Source organism: Nothobranchius furzeri, chromosome 6 (genome assembly GCF_043380555.1).
Source record: "Nothobranchius furzeri strain GRZ-AD chromosome 6, NfurGRZ-RIMD1, whole genome shotgun sequence".
In the NCBI taxonomy this organism is placed as follows: Eukaryota; Metazoa; Chordata; class Actinopteri; order Cyprinodontiformes; family Nothobranchiidae; genus Nothobranchius; species Nothobranchius furzeri.
In genome coordinates this window covers 69445499-69458688 of record NC_091746.1, presented here as the reverse complement: position 1 = coordinate 69458688, position 13190 = coordinate 69445499, and the positions used below count along the sequence as shown (strand labels likewise).

The 13190-nt window shown below is 44.7% G+C and overlaps 1 protein-coding gene and 1 long non-coding RNA gene across 2 annotated transcripts in view; one reads left to right on the top strand and one right to left on the bottom strand.

Moving 5' to 3' along the window:
* LOC107374959 (ephrin-A5b) overlaps nucleotides 1–13190 on the bottom strand; it is a 97554-nt gene that overhangs the window by 21935 nt on the left and 62429 nt on the right. Inside the window, exon 2 of the mRNA XM_070552500.1 lies at nucleotides 228–520. Within this exon, the coding sequence (XP_070408601.1) occupies nucleotides 228–520 (293 nt within the window). The remainder of the gene's footprint in view (nucleotides 1–227; nucleotides 521–13190) is intronic.
* LOC129154772 (uncharacterized) overlaps nucleotides 1–13190 on the top strand; it is a 33129-nt gene that overhangs the window by 3892 nt on the left and 16047 nt on the right. The window lies entirely within an intron of this gene.

The window sequence follows — 13190 nt, the reverse complement described above, 5'->3', positions numbered from 1 at the left end:
CAAACTCACTGGACAGTAAACCAACTGGAGCTAGGCTCAGTCTTAGGCTCCTACAGCTTTTATTTACAGAGATTTTAATTGGAGTGGGGAATATGATCTATTTTTATGTGCTTTGACACAACAAATAAACTGATCAAAATATTCCTAAAATCAAATCTATCAGGGTGACTATGGATAATTCTTTATAATCCAAAACATTCCCACCGTAGGGTTTCGAGTGTACTCACAGATGTAGTAATACTCTCTGCCGGGGCGGAACTCAAAGCCCAAGGAGAAGGGAGTGAAGAGCTGGAACTTCTCCGAGAACTTGAGTGGTCCGTTGGGCGACAGGGGCCTGTTGCACTCCCAGCGCTTGAAGCCCTTAGCGGTGTGGTCACAGGAGCTGTAGCCATCGTAGTTCACCATGTAGAGGATGTAGCGCTCAGCCCGGTCATCAGAGACTGGGCTGACGTAGTGGGGGCAGTAGACGTCCAGGTAGTCGTTGATGCAGACATCGATGTGGTAATCACCTCGGTAAAATCTAGGGAAAAGGAGAGAGCAGAGGATTATAGAAATCCAGGGTCAATTTGAACCAGAACCCCCCAAGAACCCACCCGTTCCAGCAGGACCAAAGCCATTTATCGTCGTTGTTGCTGAGCCGAGAAGAATGTAACGTGAGGAAGTGTGGGTTTTCTGTCACAAAGGTGGTGTTGGACTCAGCTGGGTCAAAGCTGGGTCGCTGAGAACTTTCACCCACAGATTAAGACCTGAACGCCAGCGAGTCTGGGAGGAAGCCATAACATCAGCCACCTGCAGCGTCCAGAAGACGTGTTTCCATGAGTTGTACCCAGAACAAGTCAAAACATAAAGTTTAAACTTCCTTTTCTTGTTTTGAATGTTAAAAGTTTAATCATCAATTTGCTCATTATAAATGTGTTTTAATCAAATGAATGACTATTATGCTTTGGGTAATTATAATGGATTAATGAATCTAGGGCTGCAACAACGAATCGATAAATTCGATGAAAATCGATTACTAAAAGCGTTGGCAACGAATTGCGTCATCGATTCGTTGTGTCGCACAACTCTTCCAAAAGCACCCCCCCCCCCTTCCCGCCCGCCGTTGCGCGCAGACCAGAGTCAGATCAGCGCGAGGGAGAGCCGGCAGATCAGCGCGAGGGAGAGCCGGCAGATCAGCGCGAGGGAGAGCCGGCAGATCAGCGTGAGGGAGAGCCGGTAGCGGCAGATCAGCGCGAGGGAGAGCCGCAGATCAGCGTGAGGGAGAGCCGGCAGATCAGCGCGAGGGAGAGCCGCAGATCAGCGTGAGGGAGAGCCGGCAGACTTGCGCTGCTGCGAACCGGTTCCGCATTGTTGCACAGCGATCCAGGCAGCTGCTTCCAGCGCACGGTCCATTCTCAAAGTGGCGCAACCAAAAAACTATAATTAGCACATGATCGTTCATGTCCGCACATGTTCTCTATTTTCTGTCTTATTTGTGCCTGAAGCGCGCTACTGCGGAGCTCATCACCTGTGCTGTGGTGATGAGCTCCGCACGCAGCATCGAAAACGCGCTCTGCGCTTTTCGGTCAGGAGATCCCTTTGATCTGCTCAAAAGTAACTGATGAGGTGAAAAGGTAAGAATCCAGGCAAAAGATTTTCTGGAGAATTAAGAGGAGATGCAGGAAGATGAGAGACAGACAGGACAGGAAAATAGTTCAATAAAAACAAGAAAACAAAACAAAGTGTTGAAAAGTAAAATGTAGGTAGATTTATCACCACTACACGTTTTTACCAGTAAAAAACAATAAGTTATACACACATCATATTTATACATCTGATACAATTCAGATCACCTTCAAAACTCAGTCACACACCCAGGGCCGTTTCAAGACATTTTGGGGGCCAAGGCAAAATGATCCCCCATAACTGGGCTCCCCAGAAGCCTCTGTGTAATTCATGCCCTCTCCAGTAGTGTTAGTTATACAGTGTTTATAAAAGCCCCTCAGACATTACTGACATGTTCTAATATTATCAGATGAAAAACTAAATTATCAGACATGCTGTCTCATCTGCTTCTTTTATAAACTTGCAAAAAGTAACAAAACCATTGAAAGCCACTATTTGTGGATTCTCTGAAAGTTTCCATGGAGTTTGTGACAACTTATTTTTTCATTGATCCTATCGTCTAATCTCACAGCTGAAACAAGCATCCTTAATAATCTGTGCACAGGAAGCGTACCGATGCTGTAGTAAAACAAAAGGTATAATAATTTATTATTAATAAAACCTTGTTGCAGCACTAAAGCAGAAAAATTAGATTTTGCATTAAATATGCAAAATATTTACATATGAATTGTTTTAGAGCCCTTTAATTGGCAGAATCTGATATTAATTTAGTTCTTACAAAAAATGGGTCCCAACTTGGTTTGTGTGGCGTTGCCATAGTGTGACGTCATAGGCACAGATCCCCTGTCCTCTTGTTTGGAAATGGAAATATGGTCACCCTACATTAAACAAACTGTCCACCCGGGCTTTTGCACTGCACAGAGACGCTTCGCTGCCTACGACTGAACGTCAGTTGAGAGTCAGTCTCATGCAGAATGACCAATGAAGAGAGGGCCTCAAGTTAAGACCCTCTCCTCATTGGTCAGTCCACACGAGGTGGGTCAAAGGTTACTCTGGGCGGGTTACGTGTTGTCAGGCATTCAAGTATTGAGTATATTTACTGCATATTACAGTAAAATATTCTGTATGTGACCACATTATGGTGATCCTTGGGTCGTGATGATGGAGCCCTTGAATATTGTTGCCCAGGGTACAACAAAGTGTTAATCTGGCCCTGGTTCCGCCGTCACATTCCCGCAGAAACTGGTTGATCACACCGGGGCCAGACTACTAGCATGTGGTTTTATAACCACAATGTCCTCAGAAGCAAAAACGCTTTTAAAAGGGAGGGAGGAGTCCTAACTGTTGCTGCAGGCGTGTTGTGTGAGAGTGCAGTTATATACTGGTTAATATATTTTTGGGTTCAGTTGCTTTCATGTGGCCTAATGTGAGTCTATTTGGGATCATTGGAATGATCAGCAGCATTTCTTGATGTGACTTTATGGCAGTTGCCCAGGGCATCATCGCAAGGAGGATGGCATTCATTTACTTTTGTTTTATTTGGTATTTTTTCAGTCATTTTTGGAAATAGTGATCAATTTTGATTAATTCACAGCCTATGTTTAATTACATTTAAAATAAATTTCAACAGATGAGATCAAACAAAACAGATGAGAATTGCCCTTAAGCTGTTTAACTTGGACCAAGCATTTTAGGTCACAGATAGATGTAGCTTAGGGTCTCTGTCTATACACCTTATAAGACAATTTAGGTGATGGCATGTTGTTTTTCTGCTATTGAACTGTTTTCTAATAATGTTGTGTTAAATAAAGTGAAGGAAGGCGAGAAATAACGTTTCCCTAGCAGTTTTTAAAAATTTCCCCATGTAATCCGATTAATCGTGTCGAGACCCCATCCGATTAATCGATTATCCAAATAATCGTTTGTTGCAGCCCTAAATGAATCCATACTTAAATAATGTTTGAGGATGTTTGTTACTGACCTTCACACACACTCAAGCACACAAACACCCACACACACCCACACACAGATTCTCACAGTAAACTCCAAAACACATTTGCTGACGCACACGTTTGCTTTGAGAAGAGAAAGGCTTTTGGTAGGTTTCAGTCTTATGATTTCAGTTCGTGCTTGACAACGAAAGAGAGAGGACCTGAATAAACGCTGAAAGGGGGGAGCCGGTTGGCTCGTTTCTCCCCCCCCTCTCACGCTGTTCCTGCCAAGCCAGGCAGAATAGCTGAATCGCAACTTCTAACGCAGACTCATTACCGAGTCTTTTGATTTCTGAGTGAATTAACTTAAGAAAGCGCATCGACAAAACGCTTTACCATCAACGTGTACCGAGGGCAACTCTGGACCGGTTCCGTTCGACGCCTACGTCTCCCCTGTCAGCCGTTGGTGTCATCTGGATGAACCACCACCATCCTCCACGGCTCGGATCCGAAAGAGGGTCCACAAGAGTTCGGTGAGACAGAGCACGGTGTTTAGCGTTTGATGCAGTTCTCTGATAAGACCTAATGGGCCATTCCCATCTGTACCGGGTCGGCCCGGGCCGAGTAGCGTAGGTTGTTTACATATCTGGGTGGCCTGGTATTTTTCCGGGCCAACCAAGGCTCATTCTCAGCCCTCTTCTCGAGCGGGTCTGCTTCAGGCCGACCAGGGCCAACACACCCACTGCTGACAGCAAATTGACACCTTCCATTAGAGCAAGCCTCTGATTGGTGGGTAGAATCAGCCCACATGGGCTTAAGACAAGGATGTGTGGAATCAACCGGGCCAGGCTGGGGCCGACCAGTGCTACCCGGCCCGGGCCGACCCGGTACAGATGGGAATGGCCCATAAGTTTATCCAAACCATCACTTCACTCAGACACCTGTTTCTTCCTGAAGCAAAATCAGACTCACACACGCATTCATATCACAACATTCTCAATCTTCATAAATTCACCACAAGGTCTATTTGATCATATCAACTGTTAAAGATTGTCCCACAAGTTGCCAATGTTGATTGTTATTTCCTGTTTGTCAATTTCAAAATCATTAGTTTAATTTGAAGAATTAAAACGTTTAATTGTCAAACTGGTTTCCTCATTGTACTGAAACACAGACACACAGAAATTATCGTCAGTTTATCGATGAAAACAAACTTTGAGTCTTCTTAACAATATAAAATTTGGTTATTGATTTATTAAAAATTAATATTCCGAATTAATACGTAGCATGGTTCCTCTTTCATAAAAGAGCCTAAAACCACAACGCTACAATAGGGCTGAGCTAAACCAGTTTCTCCTTACATGAATCATGCTCGTGTCTACCATCATTAAGGTGCTAATCCCTGGTTAGCATGAGCCTTTAGCAGCTTTAAGATGATCCCTCTGCAGGATGAGCTTTTCATTAGTCAAATAGGATTGTTTTGATTGATATGTTTGATGGAAGCTTCCATCTGGGAAAATGAGGTTTGTTCTCAGGCTGCATCCATACCAGATGCCTGGTGTTTACTGTTAACCGAGTGGACAAGAGGCAGGGTGGGGTTTGTGGGGGTGCAACGAGCATATTCACCAAGTATATGTGTTCCTGTAGGGAGTGATCAGAGATTCCCACAGGCGACGGATAAGGTCGCTTGTCTGCAGCTTTTAGCCGAGACGGATCCGACCTGAACAGCCAGTGTCTCTGTAGCTGCTAATGGCCTGTGGTTCTGTATCACTGACATGCTGCAGATGTCTTTAATACTCCACCTCTGTTCATTGACACATTGAGGGCTGTCGAGGGACTCTGGGTGCTGGATCATGCAGCAGACTGATGATCCAAATCGAACCACAAAGGGGGGGGGGGTTACAGCCTGACCCGTCACAGATGAGCGATTGGCTGCAGAGTGATGAGAAAGCAACAATCAGCTGATCTCAGGCCAGGTGGGACAGTAAAGGCATGCTGTATGTGTGTGTGAGTGAGGGGGTATTGAGTCGTTGCTTCTCAGACTGTAAATGTGCTGCAGGAGTAGTGAAAGTCCTGTATGCACGTACAACAAGGAGGGTTGAAGGCAAAACTCCTGCAAGAAGCTATTTCCTGGTTTGTTTAACAAGCAGCAATATGTAGGGGAAAGAAAATAAAACTGCAACAAAAATCCAGTTAAACCAAACCTGAGGTGTCTGATTCACTCACACACATCAGTTTCCTACTGTATACTAAATGAGCTTGTTGTATTTTAGGAAACGGTTGTGGCTGCGAACACACATGCTGCAAACTCACAAAGGAGTTTATCAGCTTACAGTCATCACCAGGAAACCATCACAGGTTAGTTTCCATGACAACATATAGACAAACTTGCAAACAACTCAAATTCATTTTATTTATATGCTGTAGTACATTAACAAACACCTGAAGTGACCAAAGAGCTGAATAATAAACGAAAGCTACGGCAATAAAGCATAACATTCCTAAAATAGATTAATCAATAAGAGTCCAACTAATTAAATGGATAACACCACTGTAAAGTAAAACATCTGTCCCGATGACGCTAGGACTACCGATCAAAGCTGATCACTATGACATGTGGGGTCCCCCAAGTCTCAGTCTCTAGAGAAACTTATTCATGCTTTTATTTCTAGTTGGCTGGACTACTGCAATGGTCTCCTAACTGGTCTTCCCAAAAAAGCTGTGAGGCAACTGCAGCTTGTTCAGAATGCTGCTGCTAGAGTCTTAATAAGAACTAAGAGAATGGAGCACGTTTACCAGAAGCTGCCGAGTGTGAAGCGGCGGGGATGAGGATCAGCATTTCCTAGTCTGAGACCATGGTTCTCGACCGGAAAAGGGCGGCTTGCCAACTCCAGGTTGGGAGAAAGGTCCTGCCTCAAGTGGAGGAGTTCAAGTATCTCAGGGTCTTGTTCACGAGTGAGGGAAGGAGGGAGCAGGAAATCGACAGGTGGATTGGAGCAGCGTCTGCAGTGATGCGGACGCCGAACCGGTCTGTTGTGGTGAAGAAGGAGCTGAGCAGGATAGCAACAGTGGCGTGTCCAGATCTTTTAAAATGGGGTGGCCCAAGTGAGGCAAAACTTTGTGCATGGGTGGCACCAATGGTTATGCTTTTTTGTTTTACCCCCAAGCCTTTTGTGGACAATGAAAAGCCTATTTAAAGGTAAATTAGTGTGTTGGTACCTGGGGTGGCCAATCAGATTCCAAGGGTGGCATGTGCTACCCCAGGCCACTCCCTGGACACGCCCCTGGATAGCAAGGCTCTCGATCTACCGACCAGTCCTCACCTATGGTCACGAGCTTTGGGTAATGACCGAAATAACAAGAAATCAGACACAAGCGGCCGAAATTAGTTTCCTCTGCGGGGTGGCTGGGTTCAGCCTTAGGGTAAGGGTGAGAAGCTCGGACATTCAGGAGAGACTTGGAGTAGAGCCGCTGCTCCTCCATATCAAAAGAAGTCAGTTGAGGTGGTTTGGGCATCTTGTTAGGATGCCTCCTGGACGCCTCCCCTAGGGAGGTGTTGCAGGCGTGTCCTGCCAGCAAGAGACCCCTGGTCGACCCAGGACATGTCGGGGAAAGTACATCTCCAAACTGGCCCGGGAACGCCTTGGGGTCCTGCCGGAGGAGCTGGTGGAGGTGGCCGGGGAGAGGACGGTCTGGAGCTCCCTAGTTGGGATGCTGCCCCCGCGACCCGGACCTTTGTAGGCGGATGAGACAAGTTGCTACTAAGTTTAGTGTGAACTTCTATTTAACATTGTCATGGTTGCTAGGCGACCAGACACACGTAAGGTAAATGCAAAAAAATGTATGGGCCTTTCACTTCCCGTCTCCGCATCAGAAAAAAGGACCTTACTTATGTCCACTGGGTAGGCCGAGTCCCTACAAGGACGCGGCCTGTGAATATGGACCGGCCCGATTCTGTGTTTGCTAAGGTGAGTTTACTGTAGCATCCATCTTGAACCATGTGGACTCCAAAAGAGAAACAGGTGTAGATATTTACTTTCTCAAAGTTTCATTAGCATCCATCCAGTGGCTCACGAGGTTTTCTGCTAAGAACTGGAAGCAGGCCTGCATCCCTGGAGCTCTTCAGTCTCCTCATTAGCACCCGAGTTTGTCTGCAGAGCCAATTTTCCACCAGCATGCACCCAAGCTGCTGCAGGACTGTAGGCGTTTATGACAGACACAAGCACAGTGAGAGCAGAGCAGGTGAGCCAGATGTTTGCCAGATGAGGCAGAGGCTAAAAGGAGACTTTTGAGCAGCACAAGTGAATCACAACGACAGAACAGAGCCGTAAACATGGCCACTGCTGTGTGCTTATCCACAGACCTCCCCTGATGACCTTTAATCTGATCTTGACTTTACATCCTGCCTGGGGCACCGCCTGTCCCTAGGCTGGATTAAAGCATGAGAAACTTGTCTCAGCCGGTGTTCGCTATCTCTGTTTTCATTACAGGCCAGATTTATTCACCTTTTTCTCTAAATGTCTGTTGTTGTTACAGGCGATTTAGTGACTCATTAAGCCTTCACGGACCTCATCGAGGCAATTGCAACATTCCTGTTTTCCTTTCTCTGGTGTTACATGCAGCCGGAGGTGCAGAGAGCTGCTGGGAGGTTTTTATAGCAGAAGGAGAGGGAGGGAGTGGTTTAACGCTTCAGTGTTTGTGTGAAAGAGTCATAATGAGCAAAACAACACCACTTAAATCCATTCGTCTTGGGGTTTAATCATCCCTGATTGGATGAATTATAGGCTAATCAATAAATCAGTAACTGGAGCTCTTAAGAAAACACACGTCTTCAGATAATCCCTCTTTCCAGTCAGCTTCCCCCTCTTTGTTTGCTTTATTTGAACCTCGTCGGTTGTGTTTCTTTCACTCTGCAGCCTGAAAGGAGTCAAAGAAACATGGGGCAGAGGAATGTTTATCTGGATTTTTACATTTTCCTTATTTGATTGGCGGTTTTATTTGATTTTCCTGTACAACTCCACTCCATGACCCCGTAAGATCTTTATTTTCTGACTGTTACATGCCAGATTACTGAGCTCCAACAGAGAAAAGTTGAGGGGAATTCCTGGGAAGCTGCAGAACTGTAAATGGAGTATTTGATTCCCCAACATGAGGGTTTGAATAATATTTTAGCCCATCTGAATGACGCCATTGTGGTTGGGAACGAACTGTTGATGTTATTACCTTCATCCGGACAGAATCTAGAACAAGAACAATAGGACTAAAAAACTAAAGCTGTTAAAATTGTATTCTGTAGGTTTTCCTTTGAACTGTGAAAATAATCAAAGGAGCGCTTCCTTAAAAGACTAAACTCCTTTAAAAACAGCAGAATTACAGATGGCAGAACAAGGGCAAAACACACAGGCAGCATAGAAAATATGCCTCTACCACTTTTATTAATGAACCCCTCATGCTCTGTGGTGCGTCATCCAGGAATAAGTTTGTATTTCCAGCATCAGCACTCTTAAGCCCCCTTCAGACAGGCCATGAAAAACGGAAATGTTCCGGAATCTGTCCGTAAGACCTTTCTGTCTGAATACAAACATCCGGATAACGTGTTCCGGAATTTATCCGGACGAAGCCCCTAGTAACAGGTCCGGACTTGTTACGGACAGGGTGGCTGCTTCAGACTGGTGAGGTAAAGTTCCAGACAAGAGGGAGGGGACCGGGGGGCGCTGTGCAGCACCTATATAGCCCGCTGCTGTAGAATGCGGCGAACCACGGCAGCTCGCCTCCTACGGTACCGTCTAGACACGCGACGGAGCGCTTCACACCGCTTCAGTGATTCCTTTAACCATTGAGCTTCATCATCCAGGTCTCTTATGCGTCTTCGTGAGCGCAGAATTATGCTTAAGCGCCTCGTGATTTTTATCTTGAGAGGCGCTATATAGAAATGATATTTTCTTCTTCTTCTTAACATAAGTCCGATCCCCCCCCCTACCCCCACCCCACCCCCCGCCGCCGTCAGACATCTGGAACTTTTCCCTGCTGTGTGAACGCAGCCGAAAGGACAAGTTCCGGTACAAAAGTGGTCTGAAAACACAGTTCCGGTTAAAAACCGGATTGAATTGTCCGCAAATGTTCCAGAATGTCTGTCTGAAAAGGGCTTTAGAAAAACACACTTTCTGTACACCAGCTCAGTTTGGACCTCCAGGTTCCTATAGCAGTTCTTCTCTGCTTTTATAGCAACGCATTTGTTCATGCCTTCTTCATTTGACCAGTTAATCAGGCACAAAAGTGTAGCTAGAAGTAACGCACGATAAAAATGGTATGATTTTGGTCTATGATATAGAATCGTTTACTACCTGCTAACCGGTTGCACTTGCTGATGACATAATCGAGGAGCGCGACACAGAAACATGGCTGGCTGAGCGTACACTCCTCCTGCTTTTGCATGAATGCTGTCAATCCAGAGCTCTGGTCAAAATGCAGAAGCAGCTGCTACAAAGCTTGTAATGAGCATAAGGTTACGTTGGTCATACGGGCCTGGTTTGGGTGTGAGGAGTCGGTTGGTGAGCAGAATAACATCATCAGTAAAAGATGCCGAGTGAGAGTAAATTTGCATCTGCGAAAACAGCTTGTTACCACCAAACCCCTTAAATGCTGTTCGTTTTTAACACATGTTGAACCCACAAGGCTTTCACACATTTAGGAAATCTCCTGTGATTTAGTTTGAATAATTTTCCCTCGCAGTCCTTCCCAGTTTCAGCTGTTTGTCCCTTTAAACTGAAACTAACTTTGACAGTTATTACAACCTTTACATCTAAAAGTCTCCAAATTATAATTGACTGCTGCTCATTCTGATCACCCAGATCACACTTATTTACATACACTCACACACACACACACACACACACACACATTCGATTCCTTGTAAGAAGTAATGATTCTCCTGCATGCACGTGAATATGTTCTTTTATTTTATAGACCCAGATTCAAATTTTTCTAATGCCTTTTGATAACCTATTATGTCTGATCTGTTATGCACTTATCTGTTTGTTGTTGTTGTTGTTGTTGTATTTATTTTAATACTATTATTATTATTATTATTATTATTATTATTATTATTACTATAAATATTATTATCTTTTTTTTTGCACTTCCTTCCAAGACCTCTTGGCCAGGTCATGTTTCTAAATGAGAACATGTTCTCAAACTTTTTAACTGTTAAAATAAAGGTTGAATAAATAAATAAATAAAAAATAATAATCTAGTTGCCGGTTTGAGCCCCGCTCAGTCTGTCGCTGTCGTTGTGTCCTTGGGCAAGACGCTTAACCCTCCTTGCCTGCTGGTGGTGGTTGGAGTGACCGGTGGCGCCAGTGCTCGGCAGCCTTGCCTCTGTAGTGCGCCCAAGGGCAGCTGTAGCTACATCGTAGCTCATCCCCACCAGGGTGTGAATGGGTGAATGACTGATTGTGTTGTAAAGCGCCTTGGGGGGTTCCAGGACTCTAGAAGGCGCTATATCAAATACAGGCCATTTACCACTTATTACACGTACCATTATCACTAAAAGAGGCAGAGGAGTAACTAAACATCTGACACAGAGAGCAAGAGATAGGAGACGGAGAAGCAGAGACAGAAGTAGTCATAGCCGTGCTGGGGCTAAGCTAACTGGACGAAAAACCCTTTCAACACCAAAAAAAAACTGTGTGAACTCAAATGATTCCCTAAAAGCTGGGTGGAACAACAGAAAATGTGTGTTTAGCGTGCTTATGTGCTACAATAACTCAGAAAGGTCTTAGTACAGACAAGTCTGATCAATTTTAAGAAGCCACAAACACTGAACAGCTACACGAAGCGCAACACTGAAAACAGGAAGGGACAGTCAGCCAGCCAGTGGACCCATCAGTCATAACCCTAAAGCATCCAGTAGTCTGAAACCAGCTCCTCCCTCTCTCTGGCTCTGTGCTGCTGGAGCGAACCGCGGTCAGCTGATCTGAGAACAGTTCAACAAAAGTTAAAGAAACTGGATAAAACTCCAACCATGACAAATACGCAGCAGAGCATCATTTTACCTGCACTTATTCACCCCTGAAGAAAAACTTAACCTCTCCGAGTCTGGAAAGCAGAAAGAAATGTTTTTGGTGTTTTCACATTTTCACTTTAGTTCAGTTGTGTTTTCACGACATGTAGCTTGTACGTTTTGAATCGCTTTTGTGTTTGAAATGTGCAATACAAATAAAGCTGCCTTGCCTATTTTAATTAAAATATAATCATCTTTATGATAATTGGGAGAAAAACCTTTTACATTAAAACTATTTGGGATATTTTATATTTATTTTAAATTTAGAAAAATAAGTCTTATTTAAATGGCCCTCTATATATTTTTGTTCTGCAATTCATTTGGTATATGAGATTATTGCAGAGAGGCCCAGACTTCCCTCTCCCCAGCCACTTGGACCAGCTCCTCCAGCAGAATCTCCTGGGACCAACAGGAAGTGTTCTCCGGCCACCAGGTTCTCTGGAGGCAGCAACCAAACAAAAGCCTTAACCCACAAACTCACTCCTGGTTCATCCACATCTCCACACAGACTCCAACCAACCTCTGGAGGGGGGTGGGAGACTGTAAGCAGATACTGATCATGTGATGATGCCACCAGATGGAGTCCATCCATCCTTTTGCCCAAAGGGTTGGAGGTCTCCACCCCCTTCCAACTCCTGTCCCATTATTCACAACTTTGCACTGCAGGAAGTTCAAACCATTACTACTGAACTGGTTACACACACACGCGCACACACACGCGCATGCACGCACGCACACACACACACACACACAGTCTGATTGGGTGCTGACAGAAGAGGGATGGGAACCACGGAGACTGCAGACTGCAGGCCGTCATCTCGAATAAAAACCAGGCAGATCAAAGACACCTTTCTGCTCATGGGAAGGCACTTGAACCCGGGTTGTTTATGGATTCTAGTAGGAATTTTTATTTTTTTTATTTAACATTTATTGGATCCCCAGTGAGTCGTGGAGGATGGCTGCTTAAACTGAGCCAGGACCCTCTGGAGGTTTCATCCTGTTAAAAGGGAGTTTTCCTCCCCACTGTCGCTGCATGCTTGCTTAGTATGAGGATTGCTGTAAAGACTCTGACACTAGTCAGTGACTCGATGCAATTTGCTGTGTTCCTTATACAGGTCCTTCTCAAAAAATAGCATATTGTGATAAAGTTCATTATTGTCTGTAATGTACTGATAAACATCAGACTTTCATGTATATTAGATTCATTACACACAACTGAAGTAGTTCAAGTCTTTTATTGTTTCTAATATTGATGATTGTGGCATACAGCTCATGAAAACCCAAAATTCCTATCTCAAATAATTAGCATATTTCATCCGACCAATAAAAGAAAAGAGTTTTTAATACAAAAAAAGTCAACCTTCAATTAATTATGCTCAGTTATGCACTCAATACTTGGTCGGGAATCCTTTAGCAGAAATGACTGCTTCAATGCGGCGTGGCATGGAGGCAACCAGCCTGTGGCACTGCTGAGGTGTTATGGAGGCCCAGGATGCTTCGATAGCGGCCTTAAGCTCATCCAGAGTGTTGGGTCTTGTGTCTCTCAACTTTCTCTTCACAATATCCCACAGATTCTCTACGGGGGTTCAGGT